Source organism: Geotrypetes seraphini, chromosome 5, assembly GCF_902459505.1.
Source record: "Geotrypetes seraphini chromosome 5, aGeoSer1.1, whole genome shotgun sequence".
Lineage (NCBI taxonomy): Eukaryota > Metazoa > Chordata > Amphibia > Gymnophiona > Dermophiidae > Geotrypetes > Geotrypetes seraphini.
In genome coordinates this window covers 192051575-192073670 of record NC_047088.1, presented here as the reverse complement: position 1 = coordinate 192073670, position 22096 = coordinate 192051575, and the positions used below count along the sequence as shown (strand labels likewise).

The 22096-nt window shown below is 38.8% G+C and overlaps 1 protein-coding gene across 18 annotated transcripts in view; it reads right to left on the bottom strand.

Annotated features, from left to right (window-relative positions):
• TTN (titin) overlaps positions 1-22096 on the bottom strand; it is a 461697-nt gene that overhangs the window by 400379 nt on the left and 39222 nt on the right. For all 18 annotated transcript variants that reach the window (XM_033947057.1, XM_033947058.1, XM_033947060.1 and 15 more), the window contains 12 exons: positions 20966-21181; positions 17183-17325; positions 15535-15740; positions 14299-14529; positions 11863-12098; positions 7515-7747; positions 7249-7413; positions 6993-7161; positions 5214-6904; positions 1199-1480; positions 446-712; positions 69-341 (listed from right to left, as the gene is read on the bottom strand). In XM_033947057.1, the coding sequence (XP_033802948.1) occupies positions 69-341; positions 446-712; positions 1199-1480; positions 5214-6904; positions 6993-7161; positions 7249-7413; positions 7515-7747; positions 11863-12098; positions 14299-14529; positions 15535-15740; positions 17183-17325; positions 20966-21181 (4112 nt within the window). The remainder of the gene's footprint in view (positions 1-68; positions 342-445; positions 713-1198; positions 1481-5213; positions 6905-6992; positions 7162-7248; positions 7414-7514; positions 7748-11862; positions 12099-14298; positions 14530-15534; positions 15741-17182; positions 17326-20965; positions 21182-22096) is intronic.

Sequence of the window (22096 nt, the reverse complement as noted above, 5' to 3'; positions counted from 1 at the left end):
AACATCTTTAAACTGGTACATATTATGAGATATATAATATTAATATCTTTTTTTAAATAGGCACATACTGTAAACTGATAAGCGTCCGGATGTTGAAAGTAATAGATTGGGAATATTGAAAGAATAAGTGCCGCCATCATCTGTTGTTACATCTTCGATCAGCAGCATATGCGATTGTTTGTCGATCACAATGTGAACACGATCACTGGGGTGAATTACATGGCCATCCTTCATCCAGACACCTTCAACATTTTCTAGAGACAATTTTACTTCCAGCTGTACAATGTCCCCTTCACAAACCTTCTGATCAGAAAGTCCTTGGAAAATGGTAATGGGGCGGGCTGTATATCACAAACAAAAGAAAAAAAATTATGCAAATAAGTAAAAGCACGGAATCATAATAGTATATAAGTGGCTGAAATTATATGTAATTATAAAATCTTACGCTTCATCCTCAGTTTGCAGCTTGTCTTTTTCCCAGCTACAACAAAACTATATTCTCCTTGGTCCTCTTTATTTACATCTTTAACAGTAAGAATATGGCGTCCACGTCGCGATGTTATTGCATATTTATTGTTAGCTTTGAGCTCAACATCACCATGATACCACTTCCCTTCTGCGTCTTCAAGGGAAATTGTGCATTCTAATTCACCTGAGAAGGATTCTGGCACTTCTATATCCTCAAGTTCTTTAACGAACTCAATGGGAGTACCTTAATATAAAGTAAAAATATTAAGTAAAATATATAATACAATCATAACCCTATAGGACGATAGTTCATACAATGGCTATACAATATTTCTTCTTTCAGCTCTGCTGTACAACCTTTGGCCCTCTTTTACTAAACCACAGTAGAGGTTTCTACCATGGCTTGGAGTGCTAAATACTTCAACACCACTTTAATGCTCATAGGAATTCTATGAGTGTCAGAGCAGCTTCAGAGCATTTAGTGCTCTAGGCTGTAGTAGAAACCTCTACTGCGGCTTAGTAAAAGGTGAGGTTTATTTCACTTTCTTACTCAAGTTTCTAATATAGATTCAAACTGGTACTAAACAGCAAAACTATCTTCAGCCATTTTGAAAAACATTTAAAAGTGGTTTCAGAGTAATTGCACACAAGTTCTCTAGCTTCTATTTAAAAATATAGAAAAATGAATTATACTTAGTAATAGATAGAAATTATATAATCGACAACATACCTTCAACGATAAGTTTAGCCATTGTTTTTACAGACTCATCTTCTGCTGCTACACAGCTGTAGTCTTCAGCATCATGCATGCCGATTGTTAGAACAGAAAGAAAGTGGACTTTCCTATCCGAGTGCATTCTGTATTTATCACCAGAATGAATTTCCATGCCATTCTTAAACCATTTCACTTTAACAAATGGTTCAGATGTTTCACATTCAAAGGTTGCCATAGTGTCCTTTTCCTTTGCAGTTACATCCTGAAGTTCTTGTGTGAAATATATCAAATGTTTGGCTGCAAAATATTAATTAGGCAAGTGAATAAAAGGCAAATTCAGAAATCTTACTGTAGTTTTTCTTTTGATTCACTCCAATCTTTAAAATATGCTTCATAGCCCTAAACTGGTGGATGGCAGGCACAGAAACCCCTCTTAAATTTGAAAATTCCAATGATTTTCCAGAACCAGCTAGTACCACTAAACTGGATGCCTCCCTCTGAGATGTAATGAGGAAAAGCTTGTTTGGAGAGATGGCAGAAAATGTAAAACTCCTGCTTGCCCAATTCCATATGTTCCTAAGATCTGCCAATCACTGTTTCCCCTAAGCTGAGCGGGAATCCTCCATGTTCAGTCCTGCCAGTGGAGAGTGCTGTTTCACTATCACATTTTCAACAGTGAGGGATAGGCAGGTTCTACAGGACAACAGGGAACCTGCCAGTCTCTAGCCATTGAAAACACAATATTTGAAGCACTGACTTTCTCTGGCAGCAATGCAGTTGGAGGACTCCTGCTTAGCTTAGAGCATGCACTGCTTTCAATGCACATTCATTGGGGGAAATCCTGAAAACCCGACTGGATTGCGGCCCTCAAAGAGGGACTTTGAGACCCCTCTGGCTTAGAGGGAACAGCGCTGCCCATTATGGGGCTGAGTTAATAAAGTGCACTAGGCTTTGTTCACCCGTTAGCTCAGTTTTAGCGCACAGTTTTGTGGGGTTCCTATACCAAAATGGAGTTTTGTGGGGACCCCAGCTCAAACCACATTTTAATTGATGTTAATGAAGCTGTTAGCTATTCAGAGCAAATGCACAGAAGTGTGAAGTAAATGGTTGAGTGCAATGCTGGGGCTTTAATGTAAGGATTGAGGAGGTGTAAAAAGTTCAGATTGTTCTTTTGCAGAGAGCATTAATGAGGTTTTCATGTCTGTTTCTTATCTTTACCACAAGCATACATGACCAGCAACTCTTTTATAGCTTCCATACAGAGTGTGGGTAAAAAAAAAAAAAGAACTAAATGGGACGTATGCTAGAACAAAGAGTTATGTACTGAGATGCTGAGACCTACATGTGCAAGTGGTCTGTACAAGAAAAAATTGTATCAGCACGCAGAGTTCCACGTACATACATCTGTGCATGTGCCGGAATGCTATTCTGTTCATAAATATTGGTATGGCAAAAAAATGTTAAGCTCCTCCCACCCCGTTACCGGCAGCTGGTTTCGGGAGTATTTAATGAGTACTGTTGCACACCGCGGCCATCTTGATAGCAGCATTTCGGGTGGTCTAGCGGCGTGTGAACAAAACCAAGGTAACATGAGAAACTTTTTGAGTATTTAGAGATTTTAAACCTTGTGGGTTATAATGGGAATACATTGTATCAGGGCTAAGATGGTTTTCCTTTTATTGTAGGGGCTGTAGCCCTGAGGAAACCCCCTAAGGGTGAAAGATGTTGGTATACTTGTCCCTTACCACCACCACCGAAAGTTAAGTACAGTAGCAATTATGCTTTATTAACTTTATACACTGAAGGTTGAAGTTATATATAAAAACACACATAAAGAATAATATTAGGAGTGACCCGGTGAGGATTCAATGTGTAAATCCAGGTGTTATGAAAAGATATTGAACACGTGGTGGCATGTCTGAGGGTCTGTACAAGAACATTTCTTGATAGAAGGAGTTTTAAGGGTGTCCAGAAGGAGGTCATCCTTTAATACATGTTTAGACTTATACCTTCTATATCAACATCGATCTTTAAACCAAGTCATCAATTCAAAATTGTATTACAGCATATATGCAGATGTATGCATATGCAACACCATGTGCACTTTTGTGTGTAAGATATAACGATCACTAGTACAGTCCTATGTGCATATGTGTCTGGTGTTCTCTCCCATTTTAAGTACATATTTACACTTGGTCTATTTACATACTATTTAGTTACTGCATTGGGGAGTAAAACGTGGGTTATATCCTTCATTAGGAAACTGTGTGCTAAGGGTTAGCGCATGGATCTAACACAAAATTTGTGTATTTGCCTCTAAGGGGATTAGTACTAAGCTCCATTAAGGGAACAGCGCACAATATTTGCCACTGTTGGAAACAGGAGACTGAATTAGATGGACCATTGGTCTCACCCAGTAAGGATGTTCTTATGTTCTCTAAGGGTTAAATGGAAAACTCATGTGCTATTTTAATGTAACAAACGTGAGCTACATAATAATGAAATTCAAAGCATGCAACGCACCTCATTATTATGCAAATCAAATAACACAGCTTACATTGAACTTTGCAGGCTGAATCATTTGTGCAAAAATAAACCAGGTTTGATCTGGCTTTATTTTTTCCTATGAAACAAAACAGCTCCAAAAGGGGATCACCTACTATATTTATAGATTATAGATTTATAGGTGAGCCCCTTTTGGAGCTATTTTGTTTGATGGTGATTTTTTCCTATTACTCATATTTGTTTATTATTTCTTACCCAGCAGCATTGGGCCTTCACTATGTGGTCTGATGCTCCCAGACCCATCTTAAAGGGCCATAGCTGTAGTAATATGAATTGTGGTCTCTCATTCCCCTCCTCTTCTTCTCCCCCAGCATATATTCCAGAACTGACCCTGCCACCCCCACCCTCCTATAGACACTTTTAAAATTCACAGAACCCCCCTCCCCCACCAGGCATATCTCAGTCAATCCCTGGTGGCCTAGTAGAACAAGGAAGGAGTGATGCCTATTTGTTTCTATCCCATGCATCTTCAAGCTCAAAATGGCTGCTGTTGACCACCAGAGGTAATCATGTGGTACTACTGCTAAGGGTCAAGCTACCATATTAAGCCACTCCACCTTCAATGCCCCATCCTCCCAAAGGCATAACTGATCCCCCTGGTCAAGCCCCTACTCATAGAAGGCATCACTTAGGTTTCTGGTATCTTAGGGCTAAGGATAGGATTGATCCCAAGTCACTCTTGCCTACTCGCTATTGATTATCTTCCCATACTATGCTAGGAGTCAAGCTTTCAAGTAAGGGAAAAGCTCTGGGGAATTTATCTTTGAAAATCCTAGTGTCATAGGGATTTCTTATTTAGCAGCTGCAAGATACCTGGTGCAAAGCATGAAGTACAAGGGACCACTGAAAATTTCTCAGCCCAACCAACAAAGTTGGGGCAGTCTCCACCAAGGACTATATATTTAGGGCGTCTTCTATCAAACTGCACTAGCAGTTTTTAGCACAGAGAGCTGCGCTGCTCCCGACACTCATAGAGTTCCTATGAGCATCAGGAGAAGAGCGGGCCATTCAGCGCAGCTCTCTGCGCTAAAAACTGCTAGCAAAGTTTGATAGAAGAGGCCCTTAATCTAGCAATTTTCCACTTTTTTTGTTCCGTCAGAAAAATACAGAACAAAAAAAGAAGAAAATCATTGGTCTAAATGTATAGCCCTTGATGGAAACTGTCCCAACTTTGTTAGCTGGGCTGAGAACTTTTCAGCGTCCCCTTATATATATGCAGATTTCAAAATAAAATCCCTATTCAAACTTCGCTGGCCTCATCCTAATACTGTCCCTTTTCTCCAGAGGGAAAACTGGACATCACCCTTACTTTATCTGCATACTGAAGGGAACAATTTTCAAAGAGCTTTTATTAAATCCCTTTTGAAATGGACCCCCAAATTGTGGCATTTTGGAGCAGGATTAACCCTAACAAATCTGAAAAAAAAACAAAAAAAAAAAAACAGTCTCTAAAAATTTATATTACCTTGAACCAGCAAAAATGCATGGCTTGAGGTTTCACCAGCTACATTGCTTGCTTTCACCATGATACTGGCAGAGTCATCAGCAGTTACATCTCTTATAACAAGTTCACAAACATTATCTTCAGGCCAGTACCAGTACATACGATCAGACCTCTCAACCTTTACTCCATTTTTGAACCACTGGCATTCAGGGTCTGGTTTTCCCATCACTCTTAGACGGAAGTGAGCCTCATCTCCTTCTGCTACTGTTTGACTCTGAATTCGTTCAAAAATCTTAGGAGCCTCCATACTTGGGGAAAGCCCAATTCTATCTGGTTTAAAAGACGGAATAGTTAGTTGGCCTTCTTCAAGGAGAATTTTCTTTTCCTCCTCAGTTAATTCTTTGGTCCAATGAAGAAGTTCTTCCTTCTTCTTTCTCAGCATTTCTTCATAGGCTTCATCTCTTTTACGTGTTTTAAGCTCAACTGCAGTAATAGCTTCATAGTATCCCTCTTCTGTTCTACGTTTGAATTTACTGCGGAGCTCTTCAGTTTCTTCAGATACTTTCTCATGAGTTATTCTTTCAGCTCGCTTCAGTTTCACAAGTTCTTTATGTTTTGTTTCAGTTGGTCTTTCTATTTTAACAACTTCAAATAATGGTTTGCCAGGCTCTGATATTCCATATTCAGGCCTGGGTTCATGAGTTCGGCGGAGAACAGACCTAAAGTCTTCTCGCTGCTGAATCTCCAGTTTTACTTTATGTTCAATTATGCCTTCAGGATTTTCTGCTGTGATTTTAACTTCTCCTGTATCATAGGATTTACAGTCAACAATGTCCAAGTAATATATACCATCATATCGAAGTCTAAATCGTTTGCTTTTACGGATGAGCTGTCCATTGAGATACCAATTGACTTTTGGCAGAGGATAACCAGTGACACGGCAACGGAACCGTGCTGTTTCATTTTCAAGTACTCGTGCTGGCTCAGGGAATAAAACAATTTCTGGTTTTTGCTTTTCTTTTACTTCTTCAGTAATACCAATAATGGCACCTTCATGAGCCATTCGTTCTAGCTCCTCAATTTGTTGCAATCCCCTCCTGCCTTCAGGCAATTGGGTTTCTTCAACAAGACTTTTCTCATCTTTAACTATAAGTGTTGCTGAGGTGTGGTCAGTGCCATATTTATTAGTAGCTCTGCAAGTGATAACACCACTATCCCTAGGATATGCTACCTGATAATCAAGACTGCAGTAGCCAAATTCATTAACCATGCGAAGTCTATTTGCAGCTTCTAGTGGTTTACCATCATGAAGCCATTCAACAACCATTGTTGGGTCTCCAATTGGTGTAAGTCTACACTCAAAGTGTGATGGTCCAAAACGTTTTAGCCTAACTGAAGTGAGCTTTTTCTTAAAGAATGGCTTCTGTTGTTTCTCTTTATCATAAAGATCGCCCTCTTCCCATTGCTCTTGACCATAACGCAGATGTAAAGGTTCTAGCTCTGGAGCTGCAATCTCTTTAGCTCTGTATGTTCCTTTTGGAATGACTAATCTTCTTTCTGGCTCAGGTTCTGCAAATTCAGCTTCAACATTTACTTTGCATCTTGTAGTGTCACGTCCAGCTTTATTAATAGCAGTTGCAGTGTACCAAGCAGCATCACGGACAGTTGTGGAGTCAATTTTAAGTGCAGCTTCTCCTTTCACACCATCAATTCTAAAACAAAGCAAGAGCATGAATAAGTATAAAAGTAGTATAAATACGTACTTCTAAAAAATCTTTTTCTTTCACCAAGAATACTTACTTTATGTTTGGGAACTTATGAGGTACAATAATGTCACTATTCTTCAACCAAACAATGTCAGGGTCAGGATTACCCGTGGCTTTTACTGCCATTGCAAGTTTGGAACCTTCTTTCACATTGACATTCTTTAGTTTTTCCACAAAGTGTGGCTTCAAGAGGTGTTCTCTAGCTGAAAGAGCAAAACAAAGGACAAATATTTACATGAATATTTTCTTACACATTATGATGCAATATTTGTTTCAAAACCTCTCCATACCTTCCACATGTAGGGTCATTGAAACGGAGGCTTTGCCTGCCCTGTTCTGGGCAATAACAGTCCATTCTCCAGAATCATTGGGCATAGCTGGAACTATAATTAATGATTGTGTACCATCTTCTTTAATCACAATTTTATGTGTGTAGTCATTAACAACTTGTTGACCTGTTTAGAGAAAGTATATTATGTGTTGAAATAGTTAATACACAGGGAAACAAAATTCAAATTTACAGTATTTGATTCACTATGTCACATTTTTTATTTACCATTGTGAAACCAAAATGTTTCAGGCATAGGTCGTCCAACAACTTTTAAGTCAAATCTTGCAGTTTGTCCTTCAGCACATTTAAAAGATGCAGGCTTCATCACAAAGACCGGTTTATACAGTCTTTCCATTTGTGCCTCATCAGTTTCATCTAGTCTACGTGCAGGGGAACGTATAGGGGAGCGTCCAGGTGAACGTGCTGGAGACAAACTTGGGGAACGTGGGGAAACAGATCTGCAAAAGAATAAAATGAAACAATTTGTGGGTTACAGTAACATAGTCAATGTCTTCTGCTCTTATGTCATCTGAAAATATCTGCAAATTTTAAATGTGAAGCAGTAAGATGCTCCTACAAAAAGGTATATGCAAGATGTAGATCAATTAGGTTCTATATTTATGTTGGATATTCAAAAGACAGCAACAAACCAAAACAAGGGGAAAAAACCCAGGGTCCAACTGTCTGCAGTGAAAAGCAATCCAGAACAAACAAACCAAAAACTGCAGACTTTGTACACGATGCAGGCAGACTTTATTATGACAAATGAATCTTTGATTAAAAACCTTTTACCAGGTGAGGGACCCAACACGGTCCGTGTTTTGGACTAACCTTCGTCAGGGGTCCACTTTTGATAAAGGGGAAATTTTATCAAGAGAAAAAAGCCTTGGACAAATAACGATGAGTAACAAGCTGAAAAACCGCCAGACGAAGGTTAGTCCGAAACACGGACCGTGTTGGGTCCCTCACCTGGTAAAAGGTTTTTAATCAAAGATTCATTTGTCATAATAAAGTCTGCCTGCATCGTGTACAAAGTCTGCAGTTTTTGGTTTGTTTGTTCTGGATATTCAAAAGACCTCAACCAGGTACCGTAGCTTCGGAAGTTAATATAAAAGTGCAGTAATAGCCATAGCATCCATTAAATCCAGTATCCTTTTTCCAATAGTGGCCAATTCAGATCAAAAGTAACTGACAGATCCCCATAAAGTAGTAAGATTCAATGCTGCTAATTCCCAGAGGTTTTTCCCCAAGTACAATTTAATTACAGTTTATGGACTTTTCTTACAGGAATTTGCTGAACTCTTTTTTAAAACCTAACTACACTAGCTGCTTTTCCCATATCCTCCAGTATAGCAGAAAATCCAAAAGGTATAAAAGATTTACTGTGGCACAACTTAATACTATTTTAAATCATTTTTTTCAGGTCATGCACTAATGCTTACATTAGCATATGTTACATATAAAAAGTTAATGTGGAAATACTCACTGTCTTATATTTAAGAGGTACTAAGGCCAAGATTATATAAACGATGCCTAAAATAGCCTAGATCTGCATGTCTAGCCAATCTAGGCACCTAACTGGATTTTCTTAATGGACATTGATAATTGAAAGCACCATTAAAACAATTTAAAAACATTTAGAAAATAATTAGTTGGTAGATGCATACCACTTCAAGATGGATGTCTATACTGAGGTGCATACCAGCAAGTAAGTGTGGTTAGGGGCAGATTCGGGCAGGATTTTGGGTGTGGTTTGATTTAAGTGCACTCATTTAGGCCAAAAAAATCATGGCCTAAATGGCAGTGCACCTAAGGATTCAAAGCCTACCGGTGACTAGCACCAATTATATAAAACTTAGATGCCCATTATAGATTCATCTAAATGTGCTTAGGTGGTGCTCAGCATCCTAACATTTAGGTATCCCCAATTTACTCACATACCAGGGTTTTATTTACCTAAAATTAGACACCGATATCGGAGTATAACGGCACCTAATTCACAAAGAGGCGTCTAACTCGAAAACACACCCATGACCCGCCCCTAACCATGCCCACATTTTTAGGTGCTTTGGGTTAGGCATTTACTTTTATAGAATCGAGTTTTTTGAGTTAGACGCCTAACTTTCATTTAAGTCCAATTAAAGCCAACTGATATCAGCGCCTAACTTTTGGTAGCCTTTATAGAATCAGAGCTTAAGTACCCTCATTATGGGCCACAAAGTGATGGATTGTGTTAGGAACCATTTGAGTGGAAGGTGACAGAGGGTAATGGCAAATGGGGATCACTCCAAGAAAAGGGATGTTACCGGTGATGTGCTGCAAGGTTCAATTCTTGGGGCTGTTTTTTTTACATTTTTGTATATTACTAAAGGGCTTTCTAGTAAGATTTGCCTCTGCTGTTGATACCAAAACCTGCAACAGGGTAGACACCCCTGATGATGTGGATAACATGAGGAAATACCTAGCAAACCTTTAAGAATGGTCCCGAGTTTGGCAGCTAAGCTTTAATGCTATGAAATGCAACGTCATACATTTGGGTTACAAAAACTCATGGAAACGGTAGAGTTTAGGAGGGGAAGAACTTTTATGCACCAAAGAGGAGTGTGACTTGGGTGTGATAAGATGTGATGATCTTAAGGTGGCCAAACAGGTAGAAACGGTGATGGCAAAAACTAGAAGGAGGCTTGATTGCATAGAAAGAGGAACAGTTCGTATAAGATTCTGGTGAGATCTCCTTTAGAATATTGTGTAAAAGGAAAGAGAAAAAGTACAGAATCGAACAAATAAAAGCACAAAACCAGAATAATACAAACCCCCAATGCCCAAATCCATTCCAGGTCCAGCAATTCAACTGACAGCAGAGCTCCCCACATCCAATTCCTCCACTTCCAGGTATCTCCCCCAGATGTCGTAATATTGCTGCCATCGTCTAGTCAACAGGGCCTTGGGGGGGATTTCTGGTTTACAGGGGATGACGGGTGTTGTATGCTGTTACGGGGGTGGGGAGGGGTGGGGGGGGGTGGGAGGGCTGGGAGGGAGAGGGGTGGGGTTGTTATCAGAGGGTATTGCTGTTCTGCAGATTGATTGACTGTACTGTTTTTGTACTGTACTGCTGTGTTGGTGTGTGGTTCTTTGTTATAAATAAACAATTACAAAAAAAAAAAGAATATTGTGTACAATTCTGGAGACTGCACCATCAAAAAAATATAAACAGGATGTAGTCAATCCAGAGAATGGCTACTAAATTGGTAGGTGGTCTTCGTCATATAGCGTATGGGGACAGACTTAAAGCCCTCTATATATAATTTAGAGTAAAGGCAGGAGGGGGGAGATATGAGAGAGACATTTGCACACCTATGTGGCAAAGGTGAACATGAGGTGAGTCTCAGTTGAAAGGAAACTCTGTAATGAGGGGCATAGATGAAGGTGAAAGGAGATGGACTAAGAAGTAACCTCAGAAAATACTTTTTCACTAAAAGGATGGTGAATGCTTGGAATGGCCTCTGGTAGAGGTGGTGAAGATGAAAAGTGTATCTTAATTCAAGAAATCTTTGGATAAGTACATTGGATCTCTAAGGGAGAGAAAGGGATAGTAGATGGCTTGGATAGGCAGACTGAACATGCCTTATGGTCAGCATCTGCCTTCATTTTTCTATGTTTCTATTTACCTTAGAGGACAGGAGAGAAAGGGAGATAAGATACAGACATTTAAATACTTAAAAGTTATGAAAGAAATTTCCCAGAGAAAGGAAAATAGTAGAAGTAGAGGACAGGAAATGAGGTTATGAGGTGGTATCCTTAGGAGTAATGCCTGGAAATTATTTTTCATGGATAGTGTGGCTGATGCATGGAATGCCCTCCTGAGGGAGTTGGTGGAGACAAAAATTGTGATGGAATTCAAAAAGGTATGGGATGAACACAGAATCTCTACTTATAAAATGAATGGTATAAAAAAAATCAACTTAAAATGGCTACATGTGTTGTATTGAGTGATGCTTACATGGCAACTCAGGCTGTGAAGAACTAAGGCTTGTGCCTGGCAGACTTGTATGGTCTGTGTTCCATACATGGCAATCTGGTTTAGGATGGGCTGGAGAAAGTCCAATAATTGGAACGTGAGAACAGGGCCAGAGAGACTTTTACAGTTTGTGTCTTGCAGATGACAAGATGGATTCAGATAGGCTGATGTGGACTTCAATAGCAACTCCAATAGCTGGAACCTAAGGACAGTGCTGGGTGAAATTCCATGGTCTATGTCCCAGAAATGCCAAAAAAGTATTTTATATCACCTTCATTGTTGGTTTAATCATGAAATTATAATGAGTGTGACTGTTGAGTAAACTGGATGGACTGTTTAGGTCTTTATCTGCTCTTATTTACCACGTTATTATGTTATTTATGAGGTTTGCACCACTGTATGCAATGAAAGAGGTGATTCCATTTGTAAATTTAGCTACAGTATATACGCTGCCTCCTATCATGTTTAGGTGTTACAGCTTCCTGTGTTCTCTATTTTGGTACCTTAATATCCCCTATAATATTGCATGTGGCAAACCAAAATAAGTAAACCTACCGTATTCTTTTCATGGTATCTGGCACAGGGATGTAACCAACTGGAGCAGTGGGTTCAACGTACAATTTCCCTGAGCAAATGGCATTCCCTTTAATATTACTGGCAAACGCAGTATAAATTCCTTCATCTTCAGGTAGCAAAACTGGTATACGCAGACTAGCTCTACCATCATGTAGAACTTCCACCTGGTAACGTCCTTCAGGCTTAATACGTTTACCATCCTTGTACCAGGCAATCTAGATAAGAGGGGAGGAAATTCTTATTAGACTCAACTAGTGAAACTAGCTTAGCCATACATTGGGCTCCTTTTATCAAGGCGCGCTATGGGGGTTAGCGCGTCGGACATTTCATCACGCGCTAACCCCCGCAGCAGCCTAAAATCCTAATGCCTCATCAATGGAGGTGTTAGGTACTAGCACGGCAGGCGGTTTAATGCGCAGTATTCCGCGCATTAAACTACTACCGCGCCTTTGTAAAAGGATCCCTTTATCTTTTCCTTTATCATGGTACTACTTCAAATTTTTCTAGCTTATTCTGATTTGCATGCACAAATTATGGCATTTATTTATACACACTGTAAAATTTGGGAGTATGTGTGTAAATTTAGGCATGGGATCTGCACCTAGATCATATATGCAAATAAAAAAACGGGGTGCAGAAATGGGTAGGTCATGGGTGGATCAGGGTATTACTTTAAGGGCTCCTTTTATCAAGGCGCGCTATGGGGGTTAGCGCGTCGGACATTTCATCACGCGCTAACCCCCGCGGCAAGCCTACAAACAAATGCCTCATCAATGGATGCGTTAGCGACTAGCTCGGCAGGTGGTTGAAAGCGCGGTATTCCGCGCGTTAGCCGCCTACCGCACCTTGATAAAAGGAGCCCTAAGTTGTGTATGTAATTAGAGAATTAGGACCTCCGCTACAAAATTTAGGCTTGGATAATTATATCACGTTTTCATTGGTACAAATTGCTGCGCCTAAATTTAGTCACATTTCTGGGAATAAGGGCTATTTTATAAACTGCACCCAACTTTAAGCGTGGCTTATAGAATAGTGCTTTTTTGGCACTGATGTTTTGGGTACCACATATAGAATTAATGCTTAGTGGATTTCCAAAGTTAATTTATTTGGGATAAAATATGTTTCATTATGGCCATCAGTGTCCTATGCATAAGATTCATTCAATTACCAATTGTGTACCTTTATACAAATTTTCGATCAGGGTATGTATTCAGCTATACGTGCTGAAAATGCTGGCATCATTTTATACAGAGAAATTATTTATTTATTCATTTTTAAAATTTATATACCGTCTATTGTATATCTAGATGGTTTCCATATAAAACATACATAAAATAACATTATCATTAAAAAAGCTGAGTCTATATAAAGTTATTCCTGCCATTTCCACATAGGGTATTACATATTAGAAATGTTAATTTTCTTTTTTTCTTTCCTATTTTTAATGGAGTTCTTTTCACAAATTTGATTAAGTTATATTGTAAACCACTTTGATCCTTTTTAGCTGTATATGCAGAATATGAAGATTTTAATAAATATAAACATTAACCAGTCCACCATGCATTCTTCTAGTTATTGATAACCTTTATGACAGTGGTTAACATAAAATTGAACAATGAAGCATCTTCCTTAGACAGGTTTGTTTCTAAAGCTTAGAGTAGCCTAGTAGTTAGAAAACTGGGCTTGACATCTAGGGGAGCTTGATTCAAGTTCCTTGTGATCTTGGGCAAGTCACTTAACCCTACATTACCTCAGTAAAATATTAAATTGTGAACCGGACATGAAAATACCTAGGGCTCCTTTTACTAAGGTGCGTTAGGGCCTTAACGCGTGGAATAGCCCGCGCTAAATTTCTGCGCGCACTAGACCTTAATGCCAGCATTGAGCTGGCATTATTCTAGAAGCGTACCGTGCGGTTTAGCACGTGGTAATTTTGTGCCTGCGCTAAAAACACTAGCGCACCTTAGTAAAAGTAACCCCTAGGGTACTTCAATGTAACTCATTTTGAGCTACTACTGGAAAAGGTGTTAGCAAAATTAAAATAAATAGAAAATAAACTTTCAAAGCAACAGAGAATTATTCATGTATACACAAAACTCCAGAGATCCATTCCCACATTTTAGGAAAAGTGCCTTTAGAAAATTACTGCAGAATATATGTATGTACATGTATGCATGATAACAACAGCACATATTATATAAACTGTGTGTAAGGATTCCCAGGGGCATAGTTGCAATGTACCAGTATGTTTTTACAAAATACATGAATATACAAACACTTTTACACCTGCTCTGTTATTAACTTGAAGTAGCAACTTTTTTCTCTCTGTTAACTGCAAATGTTTTATAGTTACCATACATTCATTTTGGCTATTACTGTGTAGTAACTGCAAAACTCATAACTTGAAAACTGTACCTTTGGTAATGGGTATCCAGACATCTTACAATGGAAAGTGACACCCATTCCCTCTAGGATTCGGTAGTTCTTTAAACGAACATCAAACCCAGATTCAATAGCATCAGCTTCAGAAACATCTACTACCATTTCTTCACCATCTTCCTCCAGAAGTTGTTCTAAGGTAGTCTTAATGATTCTGTATTCAATTTCTGTTATAAGTCTTTCTTCAAATGATGAAATGTGATACTCCTATATGTGTGAAGCAGGTAAGAGCACTGGTTAGGAGGGCAACATCAGGCTCCACATTTATTTAAACAAGAGAAAGGAAACTAGCCATATAAACCCACAATTGTTGAATGAAAACTAAAAAGGTAATTTAGCCAAGACAATACTTTAGAAGACTCACAAATATTTAAAGGTACAACTTTTAAGACTACTAAAGTCTCTTGATTAAGTGCAGGAATTTCATAATCCAGACAGTTTGCATTTGAAAACATTCATTTTTCTTCTACTCAATTATTTTAGAAACATAAAGACATTAAAAAAATTAATGCAGATAAAGACCATGTCGTCCATCCTGTCTGCCCATCCATGCCATCTACTATCTCTTCTGCTACCTTAGAGATTCTATGTACTTGTCCCAAGCTTGTTTGAATTCAGATACGGTCATCTCCACCACCTCCACTGGGAGGCCATTCCATAAAGAAGTATTTCCTCAGGTTATTTCTAAGTCTGTCCCTTTTCACCTTCATCTTATGCCCTCTCAATTCAGATCTTCTTTTCAACTGAAACAGACTTGCCTCTTGAGCATTTATGAGACTAAGATATTTAAATGTCTCTAACATATATCACCTTTTCTGCTTTTCTTTTAGAGCAGGGGTAGCGAACTCCGGTCCTCGAGAGCTGTATTCCAGTTGGGTTTTCAGGATTTCCCCAATGAATATGCATGAGATCTTTTTGCTTGCACTACTTTCAATGCATATTCATTGGGGAAATCCTGAAAACCCGACTGGAATACGGCTCTCCAGGACCAGAGTTCCCTACCCCTGTTCTAGAGTGTACATATTAAGCTCTTTAAATATGTCCTATATACGCTTTATGATGATGACTACTGGTTGTAGCTATTCTCTGTCTGGACTTACTCTATTCTGTTTATATCTTTTTGAAGGTTTGGTCTCCAGGCTAATAACTTTTATTTGCAATTAAAAGACCTTAATACCTTTTCACTTTAAAAGCTGGGCATGAAGGATTTACCTGTTCTTCTACCAGGGTTTTGATCAGGGTTGTATCCTTTGCCATTTTACTCCTTATAAGTGCTTGCTCTTTTTCATATTCTTTTTCATATTCAGTCAATAAAATTGTTGGTGCTACTTCAGCAATTTTAGGTTCTTCCACGAATGCGGTTATTTCAGTATGATAAGTCGCCTCTAGATAATGCTTCATGTAAAGCTCATATTCAGCTAAGAATGAGAAAAAAAAACCTGACATCAATTATATACCGAATATATTTAAGTTCAAAGACACTGAAGACTCAAATATTTAGGCTAATGTTTTATGACATCTTCACATATGCTATTCACTACTAATCTCATAACACATAATCAGTTCATCCAAACACTTCTTTATTAACTGAGAACAAAAGCTAATACACAAAATATGCCCTACAAGATCTAATACACGAATCATATCCTATGAATGCAAATATGTGAAAAGCCCTATTTTACATAGAATGTAGATATCAAATTTTAGATGTCCAGACTGACCTGTGCTCAATTCCTAAGCTATTTTAGAACGTAAATGCCAATATTCTGAATACAGTCTCTTTCTATAACGTAGTGCCGAAAATGCAATACGCATTGTTTGAAGGTGGGCCTACACATGGATGAAGTCTGAGCAGAGCATGGGTGAAGCAGAGTTATGTGTATAAATTCTAGAATACTATAGTTTAAGCATGTTTTTCAGCAGTGAGCATTTACACCAGCTATACGGCCTAGGTAATTGTTGTAGCTAAACACAATGCACTTATATACCTGACATTCTCTGATGAAAGTAGGTAGATGGTGTGCACTAAGGGCCAGATTCTATAAATGGCACCTCCGCCAACCACCTATAAAATGATCGCATGTCAATCACGCAGTGGCAACGTTTATAGAATCACTTATTCGTGAACGATAGGCATCGAAAATATAGGCCAGGGTATTAAAGGCCTACATTTCTGGTGTCTACCTTTTATGTGAATTGAGACTATGGAGGTGCTTTATGATGTCTAATGTCACTTCTGGTGTTAGCCACACCTATAGTGGCATTAGGTGTCATAAAGCTCCTCCATTGCTGCAATGAAAGCACTGGTTTTCTAGGCGCTGTTAGGCACCTACTTTTTTAAAAAAAGATTAACCATGTTTAAATGGCTTTTTCCTACCAGCCTACCAGCACCTAACTTAAGGTATCATTTTTATAGAATATGGGCCCAAGGGTGAATTTCATAGCAGGAAATTAGACATATAAATGCTAGTCTTTTATAAACTGCATGTGTAACTGCCTGGCATGCCAACAACCCTGCACATACCGCCCCCCCCCCTCCCACCCATCCCGATCTACACTTCCTTGAAGTTGCGCATTCTGGAATTTGAGCACAAACAGAATACCAACTAAGGGCAATCACAGGTATTGGTGTCAATTAATGCCATTAATTGCTCATTAACATATAGCATCTCATTATTAAATTAAGCTGTGCACACAACTGATCTTATTCTATAACTTTTAATTTTTTTCTAGAATTATAGAATAGGTACTTAAATATAGGTGCCCCTTTATAAACTTGCCCTCCACCTTGCCTACGTGTCTTTATAAAATAGGCTAACAACAGGTGGCTGTTGACCTCCACATGTTTACTTCTACTTACCTTCTTCCATTAATTTGACAGATGCAGAAGTTTCTCCATATTTGTTACGAATAATGATGCTGTACTCTCCAGCATCATCTGCAAAGGTCATGGAGATTTCAAGCTTGCATTCTCCGGTCTCCCTGTTGTAGCTTATTTTATATCTTTTGGAGAGTAAAAAAGGAATAAAGTTTAGATAATTGCATGTACTTACATAACTCAGTCTGTTATAGTGTACAAATGTATGACAGAAAGGATTACAAAGGATCCTGATTGATGGCTCTCAAAGCCACCACCTAATTACACCAAATGGAATCTCACTAAAACTCGCATGCCACCACAAATATAACCAGAATTACTACCACATTCTCCAACAACAAAGATGCTCCAACCTGCTAAGAAAAGCTATTTTACCTCCATGTTATATCTACACTGAAAACGCTGCAATTTAATCCACCCTACGTCCACTAAGTCTGAATTTTATGTCTACACTGTAAATGCTGTAATCTAAACCCCCTTTGTCTATACTGTAAATTCTGTAAAGTTTGTATTTCTCACTAAAGTTTGTCCTACCCATTCTATGAATGTACTTTTGTAACCCGTTCCGGGCTCCTTTTGGGAGGACGGGCTAAATAAATAAATTTGTTTCAGCTCAAAATCCTCAACTCTATGTCATAAACTAAGCATTATCCAGGATAAAATAATGAAACATAATTAGAAAAAAGAAATACCTACTGATACAGCAAGATATATTGGCTATGATTAAACATAGTTATGTAAAGAAAAGAATGATTTGTTTAAAAAAAGCAACATTTTCCCCCTGTTTATCACTCCTATCAGCCTTTGACCTAATGCAATAAAGTTTCTTTAAGGACAGCACAAGGCCAACTGTATTCAAGTCATTCACTAACATTAATAATATTTTTTATTATGTATACAGTAGATCATGGATATATTACAGGACTGCATCATAACATTCTTATCAGCCATTATATTATTTACATGAAACTAGGAGTGGAAATGTCCAAAAAAAAGGTGGGCCTTTTATTTATCCAAAAATGGTTCAAAAACTCAATGACTCGAAATGTACATGTTTCGGCCAAACTGGCCTGCCTCAGGAGTCTTTCCAAGTGCTGCTTGTTGTTGTTGAGCAGCAGCAGCAGCAGCCCAAGCAGCACTGTGCCTCCGAGACAGGCGGCTGGAGGCGGCCGTAGCAGGACAGTGGGACTGAAGCATTGAGTTTTTGAGCCATTTTTGGATAAATAAAAGGTTATTTTTTAAAATCAAATTGTACCCACCTTTTTTTGAACATTTCCACTCCTAGTTTCATGTCTTTGAGTTTGTGGATTTGGTTCTCCTGTTGTATATTTTTATTATATTATTTACACCATGGGTCCCCTTTTCTAAAGTGTGATAAGCTTTTGTACATACCCTGCATTAGGTGCAAAAACTAGCATGTGCTAATTACAAAAGTAACTGCTAGAAGCATGTCCAGCATTCCCCCTACAGTTATAGAAAAGTTCTCTATGATGTGTGAATGTAAAAAAATGATTAGCATTGGTGCACCTAATGTCACCTGAGGTGGTGTTGCGAGCATTCACACTTAGGGCCGGATTCTTTAACTGGTGCCTGTGTCGGTGGCTGCCTTAAAAGCGATTGCCGATCGAATGTCAATCACTTGACAGTGCCAGTAACAGAATCACGCCCAAATTCAATCAAGATAGGCAGCTGAAATGTAGGCTGGGAAAATGCTGGCTACACATCAGCCACCTATCTATGCTGCATGGGATCCTAAAGTCAGGACGCAGCAGCCATAAGCTGATCATGATAGGGGGAAGTCATCCCCAATCAGTTGAGCTTGCAGTACTCCCCAAAGCTACAGCCCACTCCCTCCAGCCGGAACCCCTGAAGCACCCCCCCCAACCGTGTTAGGCAGGAGGGATGCCCACTCCCTCCTGCCAGAACCCCCGATGCACCCTCCCCTCCTAACTGCAGCCCCCCCAAAAAACTGTAACCCAAATAACTTAGGCGTCGGCAGGGCACCTATCAACACCTAAGTTTAGGCACTGGATATAGAATTTCCCTGTAACTGCATATTTGAGAGTTAGCAGGTGCTAATTACCTTGAGCTAACTGCAATGTTCGGTTCACACCCCATCTTCACCCATACCCCACCCACTCACCACCTGTCCTGCACTAAGCAGTTATGTGATTTTTACCACACTGGCTGTTATCTGCGTGTAGTAACCATTAATGTGAGCATGCATTGATTGTTAGCACATTCTAAAACTGTGCCAACTGCTTAGCACACTTTACTATATCATAAATTATACTATACAAAATTCTAATTAAATGGGCAGATAAGAAGAATGGCTTAAAAAAAATCAAATTGAGCAAATAGTTGTGGATAATTATATGAATTACAACTGTTTTCTAGATACGTTGGGCCAGATTCTGTAAATTACATTACATTACATTACAGATTTCTATTCCACCTATACCTTGCAGTTCAAGGCGGATTACAAAAGATTTGACTGGACATTTTCCAGTGAAGATACAATTTTTTTTTTGTTATAACAGCGGAGAGATAGCTGGGTAGATTCCGAGGGGAATGGCACCTAAATCGGCAGCCGCCTAGAAAAATGGTACTTGTAGATTGTCAATCATGCTTAGGCATTGTTTAAAGAATCACAGCTAACATTACCTAGCAGAAAACTTAGGCATCTGCAATGTAGGCCAGGGTTTTACCTGCCTAAGTTCTTTTGAGAATCGCAGCAAACGGTGTCTATGGTCATCCCCACCCTTAACCATGCCTACTTTGACCTTAGGCACCACTAGGCACCTGCTTAGATGCAATTACGACGTCTACCTTTGTAGGCATCTACTGGCACCTACTTTTTTAATGAGTTTTTAATCGTTTTTTAATGACGCGGTCAATTACTGTACCAATTAAAAGCAATTAAATTAGGAAGTGGTAAGGAATCTACCGCCACCTAACTTAAGGCATCGTTTATAGAATTGTCATGTGGTTAGAAAGGATGGTCATGGAGCCTTAGCTTAGTAGATGCCTGTTCTGATTAAGCTTTGACCTTAGGCGCCACTAGGCGATTGCTTAATCACAACAGGCATCTACTGAACTAAGGCTCCATGACCATCCTTTCTAACCACATGACAATTGTCCCCCATTTTTACAAGCTTACTCTTTTCAGCTGTTTTCATCTAGCACGGGGATCACAGGCTGCACACTTTCCCTCAAAATTACTATGAACACTGCCCAAACAGTCCAAGAAGCAGACGAATTACACTTAGGACTCTCAGAGAGTAGTGATCATTATCACTGAGACATTGGTATCTGATACTGCTGTTTGGAGTCAGCACAAAGAAATATATTGATTTTATTCATACACATTTATCAAAACTGTATAGAAAAATCACTTTTCACTTTGTTAAGCATAATATTCAATAAATACTGAAAACAAGGATTCCCAAGCCTGTCATAGGGACCCTACAGCCAATCAGGTCTTCAGGATTCCACAATGCATATGCATATTCATTTTGAATATCCTAAAAGATAGACTGACTGGGGAGTACTCAGGACAGATTTGTGAAGCAAGTCAAAATGATTATAATGTTCTTAAAACAGAAAAAGTTGCTCTGAACTTAGCATTTTTAGGATAACATGTAGTAAGATGTTTTATAAAGCAAAATTAGCTTGTGAAAGCAAGTTTTAGATTATAAAAGTCCAAATGTAAATTAAAACTAAAAACAGAATAGTAAAATTAAGAACTTAGAAAACACCCAGTACCTGTATCCACTGGTGAGAGGAACACCAGCCTTTTTCCAGTAAACGTGTGGCTTGGGGTTTCCACCAATCTGGCACTCAAAAATAATCCTTGCGCCTTCAATTAACTTCTGTACAGTAGGTTCTCTAATGAAGAAAGGAGCAACTCCTTCTCCAATCTCCATTGGTTCAGGGACAGCAGCAGGCTCAACCACCTTTTCTATAACTGCTTCAACAAATCTGAAAAATAATTATCAAATAATTGAGCATATTGTACAATAAAGTGTGTATGACTTTAAATAAGGTGAGTAATAAAATAGAGAATTAAGTATAGTCAGGCAAACATGATTAGACATTCATGAACTAGGAACACAAAACTGTAGAAAGACTGCTCGGCATGCTAGAAAGACTAATAGTGTGTGCCATTCACAGTAGCATACGTAGAGGGGCATTTTTAAAAAGTTGCCTAAGTCAGAATTGCTATATCCTACTCATAACATTCAAAAGAAAAGTTTATCTCAAAGCCAATTTCAAACAGGAAAAACCTCCATATTTGCTGTTGAAAAATGGCTGTAAGATGGATGTTTTTATGCTGAGGTCCAAAATGAAACGTCCAGCTTATAAATGCAACCCCTCTCCCCCCCCCCAAAAAAAAAAAGACAGGGATGGGGGGAGGGTCTTTCTGGCATCATTTTGAGAAAAATGGCCACATAAACATCCAGGCAGAGTAGAGGGAGAGCCTGGTGTCTAGTGTAGTGGATTTAAACCAAGGGTCTCTAGTTTAAATTCCACTTTAACTCTTTTATTTTGTAGTTGTGAGCCTTCCAAAAACAGAAAAATACCTATTGTACCTGAATGCAGCGCCAATAGCCTTCAGGCTTGCAGGTGGATTATATATTTAGGTACAGTAGGTAGACATTTTTTGGTGGTCATTCTGAGACATCTATGTGCTTTGAAAATGAACACCACTGATTCCACTTTTAGCATGCAGACTATAACGATTTTGCATAATTCTAAACATGAAAAATTTTACTTTAATTCATGGTTAAGTATACAAAGTGGCTCATCCCTTAATAGTGCTGACATCTCTAACCAAGAAGACTTAGCCATATTTTAAGCTAAGTATTCACCTTTATAAGAATTTATCAAATAATA